The sequence below is a fragment of the Bos mutus genome, chromosome 5 (genome assembly GCF_027580195.1).
Source record: "Bos mutus isolate GX-2022 chromosome 5, NWIPB_WYAK_1.1, whole genome shotgun sequence".
Classification (NCBI taxonomy): Eukaryota; Metazoa; Chordata; class Mammalia; order Artiodactyla; family Bovidae; genus Bos; species Bos mutus.
The window spans coordinates 108923568-108946344 of NC_091621.1; the positions used below are offsets into that span (position 1 = coordinate 108923568).

Here is a 22777-nt window from a genome sequence, read left to right on the forward strand (position 1 = left end):
ATTTTTTTAATTTAAAAATGCAGGTTAAGAATAGAGGAAAACCTAGATATTACGATTTTGTCCCTCCAAAATATACATAGGTAGCTATTTGAAAAAGAAAAAAATTTTAACAACTGTATTCAATTCTCCAAGTTATGATTCTAACAAGGCCTTTTTTTTTTTTAATAGGCTTGTAAAGAAACAGATCAATATTTGTTGCTCCAAGCCAATGTCACAGTACATCGCTGCATTGAGTGAGCTTGGTAGAGGGCAAAAAAGGACAATAGAAAAAGAAAACCCTCATGACTGAAAATTTTAATAGCTTATTGAAACACATTATAAGTCGAGTTTTCACTGTAGGATTGAGTCAGATAAAAATGTCTGTATTCAAAGTGCAAACAGGAGAGAAAATCAGAAAATTGTAAAAATACACAATTTCTCTTTTTTTGTCTAGGGTTGATGATGGTCTCTTTAGGAGAAATCTTAATTAAAAAGATACATTTTCTGCCTTGTTTATTTGAGAATGCGTTGCACTTTTACCAAAAAAAAAAAAAAAGATTACTTATTCCCTTCTTTTATTTTTTAAAAAAGAAGTGATAGTTTATTTAGGTTGCTTCTGAAAATTATGTCTTCCTTAAATACATATAGAGAAATTCATCAAACCTGAGCTAAAAATCAAGAAGGTCAAGGAAGAGAAACAAAACTAAAAATAGCAAGCATATTTGTTATGGATTTTTAGCATTTTTTCTTTAGTATGTATGCAGTTTCTCTAGTAAAATCTGATTATAGATTGTTGAGCACTCATTGGGTCTGGATGCTTATCAGGGAATATGTTTCTAAAGCTGAGTAAAGAAAGTAATTTAACCTTTCCTTCGACGTACCAGCCTTACCAGGACTAAAACATTGGTTTAGGGCACCGTGGGTTACATGTAGAGTCCACTGAGGACAATTTCTTAATAGTTGATGATCCTCCCTTCTTTTAGATTAACAAGAAAACAGACCATATTTAGATTTGATTCTAATGACTTGTAAGTTCTGAGAAGGATAGGACCAAAGGTCAGTTGATGATTGTAAGACTCAGTTTTCGCTTGATTAGTCTCAGGACATAGCATATTTATACGTGACAACAGATCTTGAGATGTCACAGTGCAAGTTCCATTTTCTTGTCCACCATTAATTTGTCCACTGTTCTTGTAATACTTTATAATAATTTTATTTCTGGCCAAAGAGGTTCAGGGATACTTTTTTTTTTTTTTTAATTTTTGACTGTGCTGGGTCTCTGTTGCTGCGCCTGGGCTTTCTCTAGTTTTGGTGAGTGGGGGCTATTCTCTCGTTGTGGCACCTGCGCTTCTCATTGCAGTGGCTTCTCTGGTTGCGGAGCACGGGCTCTAGAGCGTGCAGTCTTCAGTAGCTGTCATACATGGGCTTACTTGCCTTGCAGAATGTGGAATCTTCGCAGACCAAGGATTGAACCCGTGTCCCCTGGCATTGGCAGGCAGATTCTTAACCGCTGGACCGCCAGGGAAGTCCCAATACTTTCAATGGAAACTTTTAGGTCTCGAAAGACCACTTATGTTTCTTTAAATAACATAGGCTAATCCCTCGTGAGATATTTTCCCGTATTGATCCTAGGAACATTTACATGGTCCCCTCAGTTCTGGCTGATGTATGTGAGGCGCTGATTTGGAAACTACAGCTAGATTTTTCAGACTGAATTGCTCTTCTGGAGACTTTTAAAAAATGTTTAACTTACTTATTTTTCGTGTGTATTCCTTTGCAGAAAACTGATACCTTGTCAAGATGGAGGGGAGTCATTTGTATTTGGGAGCAGCAGACTTGGGGACCAGCTACCTCTCAAGGGTTCTGTAAACCAATGACACAAGCACCTATTGTGTTGCTTTCAGCCCCCGTCCTACCTTCAGATTGGTCTTACCTATGGCATTCAGGAGGCAAGTGAAAAACTTCGTGAAGAATTACTCAGATGCTGAAATAAAAGTCAGGGAAGCAACTTCTAATGACCCTTGGGGTCCTTCCAGTTCTCTAATGTTAGATATCAGCGACCTGACTTTCAACACAATTTCTCTCTCTGAAATTATGAACATGCTATGGCAGAGACTCAACGACCACGGGAAGAACTGGCGCCATGTGTATAAATCCCTTACCCTAATGGATTATCTCATCAAGAATGGATCAAAGAAAGTTATTCAGCATTGCAGAGAGGGGTACTGTAACCTTCAAACGCTGAAAGATTTTCAACACATAGATGAAGCTGGAAAAGATCAAGGTACCAGATGAAGAAGTTTATACAGTGTGCTAGTAAAGAGTAAGAGTGTGGGAGGGGGGTTACTTTAAAGCAGAAGCTGGGGAAAAGTAGTTCTTAAATGTACGAGCTGCCTTTCCTCTGGGACAGTTTGGGTTTCCTGTTTAATCCTTTGTGTTGACTCTTGAGTGCCTTTGAAAACAATGTATATATATTTTTCAAAATGATGTGTCAAACTAACACAGTTAGGTGCCTCATAAAAGGACACCTCGTAGACAATGAACATAAAAGAGAGATCATGTAGTATTCATCCTTCTCAGCCTGACTTATTTCACCTAGCATAATGCCCTCAAGGTCCATTCATGTTGTCGCACAAGGAAAGATTTCATTCTTTCGGACCTCAAGGGCATTATGCAAAGTGAAATAAGTCAGACAGAGAAAGACAAATATTGTATGATTTCTCTTACATGTGGAGTTAAAAAAAGGAAAAGTTTATAGGTACAGAGAGCAGATTAGCAGTTGTCAGAGGCGGAGGGAGGGAAGAAAATGTGTGAACTATTTTTGTTTTAGTCTAAATAAATTGATTTAAAAAATAAGTAAGAAAAAAAAAAATACACCAAAAAGTTAAAAAGTGGAACTTGAGTTCCTGCTTAATTTACATATGACAAAATAGCAATGAATAATTTTCCATGAGCAAGCTTCATGATTAAAGTCAAGGAACTATGTCCTTGGAGTAAATGTGTTATTTTAGGGAGCTAATCTAAAGTATTAATCCTGGTACGATTTTATAAAGATACAGGATATCATATTAAGATCTCTTTCATGAGTTAAAAGCTCAGAGTATTTTTTTATCAAATAGGGTTTTCTTTCAACCTGGGGTTGAATCCTGACTCTGCTGCTGCCTAACTGCATATACTAAGGTAACTTATTAGATTACCTCAGTTTAGCTCTCTGTACATTGGGATAAGAACAATGTCTGTCTCATAGGATGGTTGTGAGGAGTGTAAATATGTTTGCCTGTTTCTCCCCAAAGGATGTCAGCTCCATGAGGGCAGGGACGTTGTCTACCTTGCCCATTGCTGGTTCTCAGCAGAAGAGGCACCATCAACATTTGTTAAGAGAGATAATAAATGGAAGAAAGAATATGCAAATTGTCCCAATTTTGTTTAAAAAATTATATTTATGTATATGAAATTTATTATATAAGAGTTTAACAAGTGGTCCTGGTAGGACTAGAGATGATGTTTTTTCATTTTGCTATTGTGTTTTTTGTTTGTTTTGGCTGCTGTGCACGGCCTGCGGGATCTTAGTTCCCATACTAGGGATCAAACCTGCGCCTCCTGTAATGGAAGCTTGGAGTCTTAACCACTGGAGTGCCAGGGAAGTCCCTAGAGATGATTTGTATTTTGTTTTATATGAACTTGTATGTTTTAAAACACAGTTTATAATTAGACCAAATAAAACTAACATGGCCCTGTGAAAAAAAAGAACAAAGTGAATAAACTAGGAGGCATGACAACTTAATATAATAATGTCACTGTAATTATAATTAGACTGGAATTTAGTCATAAGTGTGATAAACTGTTTCCAAAGACTATGGACTCTTCAGAAACTATGATGGGAGTAGTTTTATGAATACAGAAATTTAGGTCATGCAGTAATATTGTCGGGGGTGGAAGAGAAGTCGGGAAAGGCTGCATAGGGTATTGCACTGGGATGATTCAGTAGTGCCTGATATTGTTCTACAGTGGTAAAGAATCAGCACTTCCTCCCATCTAAAGTCAAATTATAATTTGTTGAAGTGAATAGCCTTATGAATCATGAGAAGAGGATAAAATTCAGTGCAGTCTCTGTTAAGTATACCTTTTAAAAATAGAGTCTTTTTTAGAGCAGTTTTAGGGTTACAGAAAAATGATGCAGAAAGTAGAGTTCCCACACGCCCTTCCCCACCCACACATGGTTTCTCCTGTTAACATCTTGCATTAGTGTTGCACATTTGTTACAATTAAACCAGTATTGATACAGTAATATTAACTAATAGTCCTTAGTTTACACAAAGTGTTCACACTTTGTGTTCTGCAGTTCTATGGGTTTTGGAAAATGCATGATGTCATGGATCTGCCATTCCAGTATTGTGCAGAATAGTTTCACTGCCTTCAAAGTGCCCTGTGTTCCACCTGTCCATCCTCTCTCCCCTGCCTTGAGCCCTTGGCAGTGACTGATCTTTTTATTGTTTCTGCAGTTTTGTTTTTTCCAGATTGTCATATATTTGGAATCATTCCATATATAGCTTTTTCAGAATTTTTTTTCTCTTAGCAATATGCTTTTAAGATTCTTCTATATCTTTTATAGCTTGAGAGCTGATTTTTTTTTTACTTTAAAAAACAGCTTTATTGAGACATAATTCATACACAATACAGTTCACCCATTTAGAGGTCACAGTCCTATGACTTTTGGTGTATAATTAATTTTTAAAATTGAGATAAAATAAATGTAACATAAACTTTGCCATTTTAAGTGTATGACTCAGTGGCATTCATTACATTCACACTGTGGCACAACCATCACCAGTGTCTGTTTCCAGACGTTTTCATCACCCCCAACAGGAGCTCTGTAACCGTTCAGCAGCAATTCCCGTGCTAACCTCTAATCTGCTTCTTGTCTCTCTGATTTTGCTTATTTTGGGTGCCTCGTGAAGTGGAATCATGTAGTAGTTGTCTTTCTGTGTGTCTGGCTTATGTCACTTACCATGTCCGCCAAGTTCAGCCATGTTAGAGGATGTAGCAGAACTTCATTCTTTTTATACTGAATCACATTAATCTGCAGGTACTTAACCACATTTTGTTTATCTGGTCATCTGTTAATGGGCTGTTTTCACCTTTTGGCTGTTGTGAATAATGCTACAGAGAACTCTAGTGTACAAGTTACCAGACTCCTGCTTTCAGTTTCTTTCTTTCAGAAAGTATACTTAGGAGTGGAATTGCCGGGTCATGTGGTAAGTCAATATTTAGCTTTTTGAGGAACCACTAAACCGTTTTTCTTAGCAGTGGCACCATTTTACATTCCCACCAGCAGTGTATTAATAGGAGGATTGCTGTTAACATCCTTGGTGATCCTGTTTTTGTTTTATCTTTTGTATTATAGCCATTCTGCTGGATGTGAAGCAGTATTAATACTTACTGTGGTTTTAATTTACAGTTTCCTGAAGACTAATGATGTTGAGCATCTTCTCATGTCTTTGTTGGGCCATTTATATGTCTTCTTTAGAGAAATGTCTATCCAAATTCTTTGCCCATTAAGTTTTTTTTTTTTTTGAAGAGTTCTTTATATATTTTGGATATAAGACCTTTATCCAGATAGATGATTTGCACGTATCTTCTCCCATGCTATATAGGTTGTTTTCTTCCTTTCTTGATTAAATTTTGAAAAAGTCCATTTTATCTGTTTTTCCTTTGGTTGCTTGTACTTTGTGTCATAAGTAAGAACTCATTGCCTAAAGTCACAAAGATTTACACCTATGTTTTCTTATAAGAATTTTGTAGTTTTAGCTATTACATTTATCTTGGGTCCACTTTGAATTAATTTTTATATATGGTGGGAGGTGGAGATCCAGACTCATTCTTTTATACCCAGTTGTCCCACTACTATTTGCTGAAAAGAGAATTCTTTCCTCATTGAATTATATTGACATGCTTACAGAAATCAATCAACCATAGATATATGGGCTTACTTCTGTACTCAGTTCTGTTCCACTGATCTGTGCATCTATTCTTATGCCTGTGCCACACTATTTTGATTATTGTAGCTTTGTAGTAAGTTTTGAAATAAAGGAATATGACTTTATTTCCAACTCCAACTTTGTTATTTTCTGGTATTGTTATGGCTGTTCTGGGTTCCTTGCATTTCCATATCAAGTTTAGCATCAGCTTGTCAATTTCTTCAAAAAAGACATCTAGAATTTTGTTTGACATTACGTGGAGTCTGAAGATCAATTTCAGGAATATTGGCATATAAATAATATTATTTCCTCAAATTCATAAACATAAGAAATCATTCCTTTTATTTAGGTCTTCTTTCATTTCTTTCAAACATGTTTTGTAGTATTCATTGTACAAGTTTTATTTCTTTTGTTAAAATTTATTTCTAATTTTTTTTTTTTTTGGTGCTACTATAAATGAAATGATGGGTACTTCCGTGGAGGTCCAGTGGTTAAGACTCCGCACTTGGGCTGCAGTAAGTATGGGAACTAAGATCTTGCACAGACCAAAAAAAAAAAACCACAAACATTGTTTTCTTAATTTCATTTTCAGATTTTTCATTGCTAATGTGTAGAAATTCAGCTGGTCATCTGATTTTTGTATATTAATCTTGTATTTTATTACTCTGCTATAATATTTTCTGTAATAACTATTTGCTGTAATACTTTTGGGGTATTTTGGTCTTTTTTTATATAGATTTCTTTGAATTTCCTACATACAGGATTATGTCATCTGCAGATAGAGATGATTTTACTTCTTCCTTTCCACTCTGGATGCCTCTTATTTCTTTTTCTCTCTTAGTTGCTCTGTCTAAAACCTCCTGTACAATGATGAATAGAAATGGTGAGAACAGACATTCTTGTCTTGTTTCTGATCTTAAGAGCTTTCAGTCTTTCACCATTAAGCATGATGTTCCATCCATCATGTGCTCAGTCGTGTCTGACTCTTTTTCGATCCCATGGACTGTAGCCCACCAGGCTCCTCTGTCCATGGGATTTTCCAGGCAGAATACTGGAGGGGGTTGTCATTTCCTCCCCCAGGGGGTCTTCCCAACCCAGGGATGGAAACTGAATCTCCTGCATTGTAGGCAGATTCTTTCCCACTGAGCCATTGGGGAAGCCTCGAGTATGATATTAGGGATGGGTTTTTCATAGATACTCTTTATTAGGTTGCTGGAGTTCTCTCCTCTTCCTAGTCTGTTGAGCGACTTTCTCAGGATAGGGTGTTGACTTTTGTCAGATGCCTTTTCTGCATCAGTTGATGTTATGTGTTTTCCCCTGTTTCCCTTGCATTTTTAGCAGAAATCCCACTTGGTCATGGTGAATGTCCTCTTTTTTTAAGTGTTTATTTTAGGTCTGGTTGAGGCTTGATGATAAAACTGGAGAATATCTTCTTGAGTCTTGAGCATGCTGTACTACTTAATCCAGAAATTACAAAGAAATTACAAATTATTAGGGTTAAATTTATTATTAAATATTAATTAAAATTTTGCAAGCCCAAGAGTTAGGTTTATTTTTTTCTTTAAGGAGATGATTCAAAACTACAGACATTAACTCTTTCTTTTTTTTTAATTTTAAATTTATTTTTTAATTGAAGTATAATTGTTTTACAGAATTGTGTTAGTTTCTGCCAAATATCAACATGAATCAGCCATGGGTATACATATGTCCCCTCCCTCTTGAATCTCCCACCCATCTCTCTCCCCATCCCACCCCTCTAGGTTGTTAGAGCCCCGGTTTGAGTTCCCTGAGTCATACAGCAAATTCCCATTGGCTCTCTATTTTACATATGGTAATGTAAGTTTCCATGTTCAGTTCAGTACAGTTCAGTTGCTCAGTTGTGTCCTACTCTTTGTGACTCCATTGTCTGCAGTACACCAGGCTTCCCGTCCATCACCGACTCCTGAATCTTGCTCAAACTCACGTCTGTCGAGTCAGTGATGCCATCCAACCATCTCATCCTCTGACATTCCCTTCTCCTCCTGCTTGCAATCTTTCCCAGCATCAGGGTCTTTTCCAGTGAGTCAGTTCTTCGCATCAGATGGCCAAAGTATTGGAGCTTCAGCTTCAGCATCAGTCCTTCCAATGAATATTCAGGGTTGATTTCCTTTAGGACTGACTGGTTTGGTCTCCTTGCAGTCCAAGGGACTCTCAAAAGTCTTCTCCAACACCACAGTTCAAAATCATCAATTTTTCAGTGCTCAGCTTTCTTATTAGTCCAGCTCTCACATCCATGTATGACTACTGAAAAGCCATAGCTGTTACTCTCTGCATACATCACACCCTCCTCCTTCCTTCTTTCCTACCCATAAGACTGTCTTCTATATCTGTGTCTGCAGTGAAAATGAAAGTCCCTCAGTCATGTCCAACTCTTTGTGACCCCATGGAATAGTCCATGGAATTCTCCAGGCCAGAATACTGGAGTGAGTAGCCATTCTCTTCTCCAGGGGATCGTCCCAACCCAGGGATCAAACCTAGGTCTCCCATATTGCAGGTGGATTCTTTACCAGCTGAGCCACCAGGGAAGCCCAAGAATACTGGAGTGGGTAGCCTAAACCTTCTCCAGTGGATCTTCCCGACCCAGGAATCAAACTGGGGTCTCGTGTGTTGCAGGTGGATTCTTTACCAGCTGAGCTACCGGGGAAGCTCTGCTGCCCTGCAAATAATTTCATCAGTACCGTCTTTCTAGGTTCCATATATATGCGTTGTGTGTGTGCCAAGTTGCTTCAGTCGTGTCCAAGTCTTTGGGACCCTGTAGAAAGGTTTCTCTGTCCATTGGATTATCCAGGCAAGAATGATGGAGTGGATTGCCGTTCCCTTCTCCAGGGGTCTTCCCGACTCAGGGGTTGAACTCGAGTCTCTTATGTCTCCTACATCAGCAGGCGGGTTCTTTACCACTAGCGCCACCTGGAGTATATGATATTGTTTTTCCCCAAGAGTTAGGTTTTAAAGGCATAATTTTTTGGATAATGGTGAATGGGGTATAATCATTTCTGTACTTCACAAAACGGCTATGTTATTACTGTATTTACCACTGTGATAATATCTTTTTAAATGGAAAGAGAGGGTCAGCCATTGCTTTAAAGAGTTTATGAGCTATTTCGAGAGAGAAAGTAGATAAGCATGCAATTATCAATATATAGAAAAATCTATTTATTCATTTATACCTTTCATATGTACAAAGTATCATATGTACGGTTATGTTTGAATACACTGTCTTTCAGATTACCTAATGTTTGAGTTTAGGATTAAAGAAATACAACTATGCTGTGTTGGACTTTATAAATACTCGCTTTGTTAGCATCAAGAAAGAAAAAAAAAAAAGGCAAGTTAGAACTGAATTTTCAGCAGAAGCATATACAGTTGACCCTTGAACAACTGGGGGGTTAGGGCGCTGACACCGTCCCCCTCCGGTGAACAGCGGAAAATCTGCACGTAACTTTATAACCTGTTTTCAGTTTCACATTCTCAGGTTCACCCAGCAGTGGATTGTGTGGTATCATAGTACATATTTCTTGAAAAAAAAAATCTACATTTAAGTGAACGCACGCAGTTCAAACCCGTGTTGTTCAAGGGTCAACTGCATATTCATTTGTTGATTATGGAAGGCATATTAGTTATCGATTGATAACTGGTGCACACTACTAATTTAATAAATATTAATGAAAAACTATTGCATTGGGGAAAGTATTACTTATTTTATGTTTTATACACTTCTCTTTTTGTGTTTGTTCTCTAGTGAGTGTAACATATTAGAATAGTAGCTCTTGAGATAATTCATACATAAGTAAATATACATATATTTAGGGGGTGGATACATATGTAAAACTTTGTTATTGAGATGTGCTATTGAAATAGTTCAAAACGACTGGTTCTCATGATAATGTCAGGACCATTAATGTGTTTCCAATCTACCTTTCTACTCATTTCTTTAGTTTTCAATCTAGTGCATTGTATCACCAAGCAATCCTGATATATTATTTGCTTATACACCTCTACTTGTACTTAAGATGTTTCTTCTTCCCTGTAATATTCTTTCCTTGATATCTGCTCTTTGAATTCCTATTTAGCCTTCAGATCCTAGCTCAGAAGCGTCTTCCTTTGTACCCCCCACCCCCAACTCTCTTCCTTTCTTCATTGGGCAGAAATAATTGCTACAGCAGTTTATGCATAATATCAGAGTGGTATTTTTATAGTGTATCTTATCTGCTATGTATATCTGTTCTTATCTAAATTCTGAGGGTATATACCATATGTTAAATGATTAGTAAATTTTTATTGAATGGAAGTCATAAAAATAACAAGAGACTTGAAGAAAGGAATGTGATCCTTAAAAAACTGCTTGGTGCGAATAATTTTGTTCAATCAGAGAAGAAAAAAAGCAGAGTGAAATCTGTAGGGAGAAATTAATCAAGGAGAAATTGTAGTGACCGAAGTAATCTACAGCTGGATCATACCCTAGATACAGGTTATCAAGAAGAGACCAGAGAAAAGATAAAAGTAGAAGATATTATAGAAAAGAGTCTTTTTTTTTCCTCCATGGTCTTTATACTTGCTGTTCCTTTGCCTGGAGTCCTCAGATATCTGTAGTGCTTTCTGCATCCTTCAGATCTCTGCTCAAAAAGTCATCTTATTAGTGCAGGCTTCTGTGCTGTGCTGTGCTGAGTCGCTCAGTCGTGTCTGACTCTTTGTGACCCCCATGGACTATAGCCTGCCAGGCGCCTCTGTCCATGGGGATTCTCCAGGCAAGAATACTGATGTGGGTTGCCATGCCCTCCTCCAGGGGATCTTCCTAACCCAGGGATTGAACCCAGGTCTCCTGCATTGTGGGCAGATTCTTTACTATTTGAGCCACCAGGGAAGCCCAAGAATACTAGGGTGGGTAGCCTATCCTTTATCCAGGGGATTGTCACAACCGAGGAATCAAACCCGGGTCTCCTGCATTGCAGGTGGATTCTTTACCAGCTGAGCTACTAGGGAAGCCCATGCAGACTTCTAGATCTACCCTATTTACAAAAAAGCAGCCCCGCCCACTCTTTGCACTGATAAGTTTTGCACCTTCTGTTTTCTTTTTCTTCATGATATTTCTTGTCAGATGTTGGTATGTTTTATCTTATTATTTATGACATAGCTTCTCCTACTAGAAAGTAAGTTTCATAAGGACAGGAACATTCTGTGTCTGGTTTTTTAATTTAATTTAATTTTATTTTTAAACTTTACATAATTGTATTAGTTTTGCCAAATATCAAAATGGATCCGCCACAGGTATTTGTCCAGGCTTCATCTCCAACGTTACAACGGTGCCTATCACAAAGAACATGCTTAGTAATTAATAACAGTGATACTACTGGGGAAAAAAGTTGAGAAAACAAGTCAGAAGAAGTGGGAAACGAGAGAAACTTATTTGCAAATAGTACGTTAATATTTTCAAATGATATTCTCAGTATGGTTTTATTCAACCTCCAGACAGCTTTTCAGGTGAAGTAAATTTAAAGCAATGAATCAAATTGTTTATCTCAAAATAAATACATGACTTTTAAAATCTGTGCCTCAAGATTTTGACGAACTCTTAGAAAGCGTTTTCTGCCTCTTGCTGGTTGTGGAAGCATTTTCCCTGCAAAAAGTTTTGAGCTGCTTGAAGAAGTGTCAGTTGGCGAAAGGTCAGGTGAATATGGCGGATGAGGCAAAACTTTGTAGCCCAATTCATTCAACTTTTGAAGCATTTTTTGTGTGATGTGTGGTCGGGTGTTGTCGTGGAGAAGTGGACCCATTCTACTGACCAGTGCTGGCTGCAGGTGTTGGAGTTTTCAGTGTATCTCATCGATTTATGAGCATATTTCTCAGAGGTAATGGTTTCACCGGGATTTAGAAAGCTGTAGTAGATCAGACTGGCAGCACACCACCAAACAGTGACCATGACCTTTTTTTGGTGCAAATTTGGCTTTGGGAAGTGCTTTAGAGCGTCTTCTCGGTCCAGTCACTGAGCTGGTCATTGCCGATTGTTGGATAAAATCCACTTTTCATTGAATGCCACAGTCTGATTGGGAAATGGTTAGCTGTTGTTGCATAGAATAAGAGAAGATGCTTCAAACGATTTTTTTTTCATTTTTGGTCAGCTCATGAGACACTTATGGAGATTTTTTTCACCTTTCCAATTTGCTTCAAATGCCAAATGACTGTAGAATGGTCAATGTTGAGTTCTTTGGCAGCTTCTCAGTTGTAAGAGGATCAGCTTTGATGATTGCTCTCAGTTCGTTGTTGTCAACTTCTGATGGCCAGCTACCACAATCATCTTCAAGGCTCTCGTCTCTTTTGCAAAACTTCTCAAATCACCACCGTACTGTATGATCATTAGCAGTTCCTGGTTCAAATGCGTTGCTCATGTTGCAAGTTGTCTCTTCTGCTTTACGCCCCATTTTGAACTCGAATAAGAAAATTGCTCAAATTTACTTTTTGTCTAACATCATTTTCATAGTCTAAAATACATATAAAATACAGAGCAAGTAATAAGTCATTAGCGAAAAATCATAAAGCAAGAAATGCACATTAAAATACTGTAAACATAACCACATTTATTTAAGAATATATTCCAATATCAAACAGTAAATTTCAACAATGCAAAACTGCAATTACTTTTGCACCAACCTAATAGTTCACACAGTGACAGAGCCAGGATTGCAGTCTAGGTGTTTCGGTTTCAGAATCCATGTTCTTAACTACTGCAGTGTATCGGTGAATGAATGAATGACATTATCCCCATCCTCCTGATGCTCGTCACACTTCTACTCCGTCTTGTCAACACGTGTCTGTCTCCAGACTTGACCAAGCATTTAACTAGTTACACAAAGCAGATAGGAAGGACCTAAGAACTGAACTAGCTCTGTTCACTAATCTGGAGCAGGAGCTGAGCAGTTTATCCTTTTTTGCATGTTTCAGAGTTATTTATCTTATACCATTTATGGTTATTTATCTTATACCATTCAAAGATGGTATAAGAAATGTACCCCTTGCAGCTCTCATGGCTTAAAAAGTCCTTCACTCGCAGGAAGCTCAAATCTGGTGTTCTGTGACAACCTAGAGCGGTGGGATGGAGTGGGAAGTGGGAGGGAGATTCAAGGGGGAGGGGACATATGTACTCCTATGGCTGATTCATGTTGATGTATGGCAGAGACCAACACAATATTGTAAAGCAGTTATCCTCCAATTAAAACAGAAAATGCTTCACTCAAGTGTAACTAATTTGGGCAAGTAACTTGATATAGCTAGCGTGACTGGCCAGTTTTCTTTTATCTTTGATTTAGGGCCCATTACAGGTAAGGCTCAGACTCATCAGAGAAGATGCCTTGTTTCCATAGTTGAGTCAAGAGTCCTGAATCTGCTTGACATCCTCAGAGAGAGTGGACCATCCTCTCCTTTATGTCCACAGTGTCTGTATACCTCTGTCAGAGTACAGTGATATCCGTGTCTGTATCCCTTACAAAACTTGAATTTCTCTTCTTTTTTTAAAAAATATTTATTTCCTTATTTTTGGTGTGTTGGGTCTTAATTGTGGTTCTTGGGATCTTCGTTGCAGCACGTGGGCTCCAGTAGTTGTGGCGCGCGGGCTCAGTTGCCCCACGGCACGTGGGGTCATAGTTCCCTGACTAGGGATCAAACCCGCATACCCTGCATTGGAAGATGGGTCCTTAACCACTGAGCAACCAGGGAAGTTCCCCAAACTTGAATTTCTTAAGGGCAATAATAGTGTTCCTAGTACTTAGTATGATGCCTGGGTGGGTGTAGGATCACCCAATAGGTATTTGGTGAATGGATGATTAATACCTTTATGTATTTATACTTTCAGCAAATTTATAGCAATTGACTTTCTTTTAGGAATATAAAAACTGTAAAAGTGATAACTGACTCCTTTAATAATATTTTCCATTTCTTTACTATAAATTATTTTTAAAGTATATTTTTAATGCTAACAATGCTTTATTGAGATGTAACTTACGTACTTTAAAACACATAGATCTTAAGTGTACAGTTTGGCAAATGTTGATAAACATATCCATCACCCACTTAAAATAAAGAACATTTCCATCATCCCAGAAAGTCCCTTTATTACCCTTTCCAGTCAAGCCTCCCTTTTTCCTAGAGGCAACGACTATTTGATTTCTTTTACCATATAAATTGGGCTTCCCTGTGACTCAGTGGGTAAAGCCTGCAGTCCACGAGGTTGTAAAGAGTTGGACATGACTGAGCAACTGAACAACATATGCCATCAAGTGATGGGACTGGATACCACAATCTTAGTTTTTTGAATGTTGAGGTTCAAGTCAGCTTTTTCACTCTCCTCTTTCACCTTCATCAAGAGGCTCTTCAGTTCCTCTTCGATTTCTGCCATTTGGGTGGTGTCATCTGCATATCTGAGGTTTTTGATATTTCTCCCAGCAATCTTGATTCCAGCTTGTGAAACATGCAAATGTTTCTTAAGTTTCTCTTAAGAGAACAAGGATAGTTTTGGCCTTCATGGATATTGTACTCTAATAGAAGAAAAAGACATTTATCACACAGACAGTTACAAACCGTGGAAGCCTCTGAAAGACAGGTATTGGTGCTGTGAGTGTGTGAAAGTGAAAGTGAGTGAAGTCACTCAGTTGTGTCCGACTCTATGACCCCATGGACTGGAGCCTATCAGGCTCCTCCGTCCATGGAATTTTCCAGGCAAGAGTACTGGAGTGGGTTGCCATTTTCTTCTCCAGTGAGTATGTGAAGGGGGGCCTAATGTGACCAGTGAGGTCCTGAGGTACGTGTAGGGTGAGGCGGAAAGGGGTTGTTATCTCTCAGTAGGAGGCTTTCCTGAAGAAGCGAAATCTGGGTTGTTCCTTCTGCCAGGAGCTCTCCCTGTGCAGGTCTATGCAGCTGGCTTTTTCTTGCTGTTTAAGCCTCAGCTGATATGTAACTTCCTCAGTAAGACTTTCCTTGACCGCACCCTGAATTGATGTTAGCACATCTCTCTTCTTCATTTCCTGTAAAACATGAATTTTTATCTGAAATTATCTTTGTAAGGGATCTTGTCTGTCTTTTCCTCACCGGTGCCCCCACTACTTAGAATATTTCCTGAAACTTAAAGTATACAGGAAACGGTTAAACGACTGCGTAAGTTAACATCCTCGAGAATTACCTGTTGCATAGTTAATCTAGAGACTTGCATGTTCTCATCCTTTGAGTTTGGGAGGATTGTTCATACTGGCTTTTTCCTCGTTCATTTTTCTATCCTGTTGATCCTCCTCTCACCCCACTGTGTCTTTTTAAAAAAATTTTTTTCTAGTTTTCTTGAGATGTATTTGACATATGGGACTTCCGAGGTGGCATTAGTGGTTAAGAACCCGCCTGCCAGTAGCACTGTTTAAGTTTAAGATATACAGCATACTTACATACATTATTAAATGATTACCACCATAAGTTTAGTGAGCGTCCATCATTTCATATGGGTACAAAATTTAAGAAATTTTTTTTAAACTTCTTATTTTGTATTGGGGTAAAGCCAATTAACAAACAGTGTTTTGATAGTTCCAGATGAACAGTAAAAGGACTCAGCCATACATATACAAACCCTCCTCTCATCCACGTTGCCACATACCATTGAGCAGAGTTCCATGAGCTATACATTAGGTCCTTGTTGGTTATCCATTTTAAATGTTACAGTGTGTACATGTCCATCCCAAACTCCCTAACTATCCCTTCCCCCATCCTCTCCCCTACCACAGCCCAGCAACCATAATTTTCTTAAGTCTGTGTCTGTTTCACAAGTTCATTCGTATCATTTACTTTAGATTCCATGTATAAGGGATGCCATATGGTGTTTCTCCTTCTCTGTCTGACTGGCTGCGCTTAGTATGACAGTCTCTAGGTCCGTCAGTGTTGCTGCAGACGGCATTATTTCACGCATTTTAATCCACTGTGTCTTTCTAATGAGGGTTGCCAATGGTAGCATCCTACTCTCTGGCCATAGTGACGGGTAGGTGACTTTCAAGCTGGGCCACTCAGTGTGATTCTCCTGGAATTTTCAAATTTGAATAATGAAGAAGGAGACTTCTCAGGTGACACAGTCTGAGGTGTGAGTATGGAGCTGTCTGTGGCCTTTTCCACATCCAGATTGAAGAAGCGGACCTGTGAGAAGAGAAAAGGCGTCACAGAGGGAAGCAGAGGTGGTTGGGCGAGGGTGCTGGCAGTTTGCTAGTCTCTGCTTCATTTGTATCTGTAGCCCAGTTGCAACCCCTGATTTTCCCACAAGCAGTTCAAATTGAGGTTCTGTCACTAATGACCAGAAGATTCCCAATGAAATGGTATATAGCTTTGTTTTTGTTTCAACCTTCACCTCAACTAACAAGCTTTCCATCTTGATGTGTCTTATGTAGTATCTGGCTGTTGATCTGTTACGTAGTTTAATTTCCTATCTCAGAGAATCTGTTTTCTCTCTCCTCCCCTGTCCTCTCTTTGTCTCTCTGTCTCCCTCTCCTTCCCTCCTCTCTCCCCCTCTTCAGTCCCCTTCACTATTCTCCCTTTTTCCAAACACAGAGTAGTTGCTGCCTAACTGTTTCAGCACTATCCTGTTTTAGTTTGTTGTTGTTGTTTAGGTGCTAAATCGTGTCTGACTCTCTGCGACCCCATGGACTGTAGCCCTCCAGGCTCCTCTGTCCATGGGGTTTCCCAGGCAAGAATACTGGAATGGGTTGCCACTTCCTTCTCCAGAGGATCTTCCCAACCCAGAGATCAAACCCATGTCTCCTGCATTGGCATACAGATTCTTTACCACTGAGCCACCAGGGAAGCCCATTATATTTTAGTACTATATATTCATCCTTTTCAGAAATGTATTGGTAAGAAGTAAGTAGATGCCATCTTATTACTATTGTTATTATTTACCTCATCATTGAAGCAGGTTTATTGGGTTCTTGAATCTTTTCAGTTTCAACTCTGATCCTTTTAAACATCCAGGTTCCTACCCTCCAGTACCTAGGGGATGATGGGAGGTGGCTAGGGCAGTGGGCATCCTTGAATGGGAAGTTCACTTTGGGATGATTTCTTCCCAATTTTCTGTGAAGTGTTGTGGCCTCACTGTCCTGATGCTGCAGACTGCTCCTCAGGAAGGAGGCCTGAGGCTGTGGGGGGAAGCCCCTCATCCTTGTATTTGACATTCTGCTCAAGGCACCTGGTTCTCCCTTTGAACTATTGCAGCTCTCCTCAAAGCCACCCATCCATGCAGACTCTGAGTAGAATGTTCCACATCTGCCCCATAATTTGTAGTTCTAACCTTTTCCAATTAGGAAGGTTCTAAGAAATTATTTCAGGCCAAATAACTTTCTCAGGCAGCTAAGTTGTAAATTGCAACCAGTATTTTTCATCTGTTGGCTCCATTTGCACTGCATCAAGAAGAAAATGGAGACTTTTTGGTAATTTTCTCCTTTATTGATTCATTCACTCAGTAAATATTCATTAAGTATTTACTATGGGCTTCCCTGATGGCTCAGTTGGTAATGAATCCGCCTGCAATGCAGGAGACCCCAGTTCGATTTCTGGGTCGGGAAGATCTGTGGGAGAAAGGGTTAGGCTACCCACCGCAGTATTCTTTGGCTTCCCTTGTGGCTCAGCTGGTGAAGAATCCACCTGCAATGCAGGAGACCTGGGTTCGATCCCTGGGTTCAGAAGATCCCCTGGAGAAGGGAAAGGCTACCCACTCCAGTATTCTGGCCTGGAGAATTCCATGGACTGTATAGTCCATGGGGTCGCAAAGAGTCGGACACGACTGAGCGACTTTTACTTTCACTTACTGTGTGCCAATCATCTTCTAGACACTAAAGAGTCTCTACCCTCATGGAGCTTGTATTCCAGGTGAGAAACTAATAAACAAGTAAACAGACGCCTATATAGTACAGTATTAGGTGGTGCTCAATGCCACTTTGAAAAACGAAATAAATAACGTAGTGCTTTCAGAAGAGAAATTCAATGGCATATTTAAAATGCCATTGAAAAATGTAATGCCAGTGCATGATGTGATTTCATCATATGCTTACTTCTCAAAGTGTAAGAATAAGAGTATAGTCATTGACAATTCTGATGAAATTTGGATTTCCCTCTACATTTGCTAAAGGTTTTTACAACTTTGCTTATTTTTTCTTAGAATAAAATTCTATGGTAGCCTTAATTAAAATTTTCTAAGCCAATTAATGTATTTTTCAGGTTATTATATCCGGGAAAAGTCAAAACAAGTTATAACGTTGCTGATGGACGAACAGTTGCTGCATAGAGAGAGGGAAGTGGCGTGTCGGACTAGACGGCGTACCTCCTACTCTATGACATTTCCTAAAAGATTACCTGGTGCGGGTAACTCACCAACAGCGTGCGCTTCTGCCCCCACACCAGAAATTCCTGTTTCAGAGAAGAAGAATAAGCTTCTTAAGGTTGCACGGCTACATAATAAAAGTGCGTATAATGGGCATTGGCCTAAAGTGCAATAGATATCATTTAAGAACAATTAAAAAGTAGAAAACATTGGGTTTTAGTACTGAAGTATTAATGCTATGTTAGTAGTATTGTTACTACATTAGACATCATAATGTAGACAACAGTGATGAAGGATACTGTTCAGTAGATAATTTTATGACTTTTTCTGAATGCAGTTATCTGGGATGCAAATAAAATGTTTTTGAGCTTTAAAGGTATTAAACTAGTACTACCCTATTTGGCATCCGGATTGAGTTTTAAGATGTTAATCATAACTGGAGATGAAGGAGAAGTGTGTTCGGAGACTAGGGGTCTGGGTGTGCACACATTTGCATTCTTTGAACCTCCAAATCAGGACATTGACATTAAAAAATGTGCCTCCAAATTCTGAGAATGCTGTAAAACTCTTCTAGGAAAGTTCCCTGTGTTATATAACACTTTCCTTTACCTAAAACGTTAAATCTGGACCACTGAAAAGTAGTCCTTCTTAGAAAAGAAGGCACTTATTTATAATGTTTTAATAGAAATCAGAAAGGCAGTTATCTTTTCTACTGAATTTGCTGAAACACAAAGGGAAATCCCACAGACAGATGAGCCTGGCGGGCTACAGTCCACGTGGTCAAAAAGACTCGGACACAACTTAGCGACTAGACAACAACAAAGGAATGTCATTTGGCTCTAACTTCTCCAGTATAAACCCTGTTCATAAATTGTGTGTAAAGAATGGACAGTTTGAAGAAGCAAAAATATTAATGAAATGTGACTTAGGTAACTGGCCCTTGAAAGCAGCTACACACTTTGTGCCATAGTGAGGGGCATAGTAGGAGTAACATACACATATGTTATGTTACATATATATATGTATGTTACATGTATGTTACATACATGTAGGAGCACATAGTTGAAAGCATCTTCAAATGCCTGCCTCCCAGCTTTATCATGTAACCATATTAAGCAAGATATTGAAAGATAGACATTCCAGGTGTCAGTTAAATATTAAAAATTTTAAATGTTAATATTAATGCCAATACAAAACGATCCTGCTAAAAATCGTTAAAGTATAATACTATTCTGACAAGTCAAGAGTCCTCAAATGTTCACTCCATTTGCACTGGTGTGGACTGGGCAGTTGAGAGATAGTAAGAGAGGTGGGCATTGTAATTATAATAGTATTAATAAATACCAACCAAATACTTCTAAAAAGTACTGGAACCTCTTTCTTTGGGGACCTGGTCCTTTGAAACAAATCTTGAAAGAGACACATTCTGAAATTTTCTCATAGAAGCCTTAAATTCAAACTGATACCTAAAATGAAGTATCAGAGTAAAATAACCAATTATGACTCACCTAGAGTTTCTGCATCTCTTTCGCTACTTCTCTGTTATCATTTTTGTTCTTCCTTCTTCCATTTGCTTTCCTCTTCCTTTCTTTCATTATAAATATATTTATTAAATTTATAATTTGAAATTTGGATATCTAGCAGAACTTTGGAGTGAAAGCAGCGAATAAAACAAAGCCCCTCTCATCATGTAGCAAATATTCTAGTGCCAGAGATAAATATTAAACACACTTAAATAAAACAGATGTAAAATACTGTGTCAGATAGTGTCAAGTCCTGTAAAGCAAAGGGAAGCAGTGACAGGGCAGAGAGGGACAGGAATGGCTTTATTTTAGGTCAGGTAGTGAGGGGGGTTCTTTTGGAGGAGGCAGAGATGTAAACAGAGACCTGAATGAAGTGAGGGAACTGTCTAGGTATATCTGGGATCTTTGGGCAGAGGAAACAGTGGTGCAGATGCTCTGAGATGGGAGAAAGCTTGGCACCCTTCACCGTCAACTCATGAGATGAATCCCTAAACTGCTGCAGAAGTAGCTCAGCTCTGAGCCATTTTCGTGATTCATATATGAAAATCTAGCTTATTGCCTTACAGTCACTGCTTTTTTTAAACCCAAAATGATACTTCCCAGCTTTATGATAGCTTGTTATTCAACTAGACTGAGCTCTGAATACCTTTTGACTATTAAAAAAAATCAGTCTACCTGCAAATGAAGAAGTTTTGCTACAATTCATTTTTTTCATACTACAAACATGTATTGAGTACCTGGCTACTATGTGCCAGACACTGTTGGCTAGGCCTGGTAAACAAATCGGGTGTATTTCTGCTCTCACAGAGGTTATATCCGGTGATGGACTTTCAGTCCGATTAAAAAAAAAGATGTTCAAAGGAGTTTTGGTGGATGGCAGCATCGCTGAGGTGCATTTGTAGCGAAGATTTAAAGTGAATAATGAATTTTTACATATAAAGCTGTAGTAAGTTTGTTAAAGAATCTGTTACATGATTTTAACATTTCATTTACCATCACTGTATATCGTATACATACAAAGGGGATATATAGAAGTGCATGTTTGTGTTCAAAAAAGAGAAACTGGATTAAGTAAGCTTAGCAATACTAACCATATCCATGTAGGCATTTGAATCTGAAACTGTATTTTTTTTTTTTTTTTCAATCATGGAAGAAACCCATGCCCCGTGCATTGGAGGCTTGGAGTCTTAACCATTACCAGTGAAGTCCCTGATTTCTATATTCTATAAACTACCATTTATATGATGAAACTGTATTTTAAAAGAAGAAAAAAAAACTGTTAATTCGGCTGGGCCTGGGGAAGATAAGAAAGTTTATTAGGAGGCATTATTAATAGGACAGGAAAAACAGCAAATAAAAACTTGGAGATGTGTGGATCAGTTAAAATCAGGGGCACCCGTGAGTGACAGTATTAGGGCCACAGAACTGGTAGTGGTGTAAGCATAGTAAGAACTTCTCTCTTCTAAAAATAGTCCAGAACTAGGTATTCTAGGACCAGTATGGCTCTTCATGATGTCAGGGCTCTTTTCTTGTTCCACCAAACTCACCGTGTAACTTCCACTTTATGATCCACAATGGCTGCTTGCCTCCAGCCATTACCTCTGCCTTCTAGCCAGCAGGAAGGAGGAAGCGTTGAAAATATGAATGCCCCTTCCCTTAAGGACGTTTATGGAAATTGCCTGTAACGTTTTGGCTTATGTACTCTTATTGTTTAGCACTTAGTTACATGGACGCTCCTAGCTTCAAGAAAGGCTAAGAAATGTAGTCTTTATATAACAGCAGCATGTGCCCAAATGAAAGAAAATCTGTTGTTAAGGAAGAAAGAGAGAATAAATATAGGGGACAACAAATAGTCCCTACCATAGTGGGAAAGAATACAAGAAATGAACTAATCATGGTAATACATGGTTGTCAGATTAAATGGAACAGAAAATATAAATTTTAATACGTAGAAAAATGTGGGCAGATAGTTGAGAGTACTCTGCACCGTTTATAAATACAGTTTATTAGCAGTATTTGGAAATTTGTTTGATACAACTAGCAAGAAGGATCCATAGTAGGCCTTGGAGAACAGAAGGGACGTTCAGCTTAGTCACAGAACTTAGCTTTCTTATTACTGAAAACAGCTGTTGGTGGAAGATAATTCTTATTGCTTTGTGTAGAAATGAAGGAGCTACAAATTGGAGGGAAGCTTTCTAGAAGACAGTTGTTTGAATCTAGGACCCGCTCAAAGGTTATTGAAATGAGGAAAAGGTAATGTTTAAAGACAGAATATAGAGAGGGAATGGATACATAGATGATATATTGGAGAAGAAAGACAGAAATTGAAAATGACTCTAACATTTGAGTCAGAGAAAATGAAGGCAAGTTGTAGTTTCATAAGGGTAAATTTCCATCAGAAGGAATTTAAAGATGCTTCTGAATTATTTAGTTATAATGAAATGTAAAATTGAATGCATTGCTAGAAATCTGATACCCTGGCTTTAGGATCTTGAGCTGAAACAGCTGTGCCTCACTTCTTTGTGGTGAATTAGCAAGGGAAAAAAGATACTTTAGAGAAGGTGTTATACACACATCGCTGCTTCTACTCCTTTTTTCCTATTCCTGGATGTTTTCCTCATGTTTTAATTCTGGTGGATAGCTTGGGTATTTTTTATTTAGATGATTTTGTTGTTTGAAGGAAGAGATGAGCTGAAGGATAAGTGCTGCTTGATGGCAAGACAGAAAGCTGTATAAAGCACAGTGATAACTCAGCTTTTATGAGCTGTAAGCATCAGAGTTAGGGCCTTTCCTCAGAGGTAGTAATTATAAAAACTATCACCGGAGACATTGCTTACAGCTAGACCAGCAAAGCATTACCTCTGTGGATCATCAGGTCTTCTATAAAGAGCTCTTTAGCGGTACTATTCTTTGCAGTGGGACTTTACCTG

General features: G+C 38.5%; 1 protein-coding gene across 1 annotated transcript in view; it reads left to right on the forward strand.

Annotated features, from left to right (window-relative positions):
• Positions 1-1914: 1914 nt before the first annotated feature.
• The window catches only part of ENTHD1 (ENTH domain containing 1), an 86459-nt gene continuing 65596 nt past the window's right edge, over positions 1915-22777 (forward strand). Inside the window, exons 1-2 of the mRNA XM_005899454.2 lie at positions 1915-2263; positions 18222-18464. Coding sequence (XP_005899516.1) covers positions 1915-2263; positions 18222-18464 — 592 coding nt within the window. The remainder of the gene's footprint in view (positions 2264-18221; positions 18465-22777) is intronic.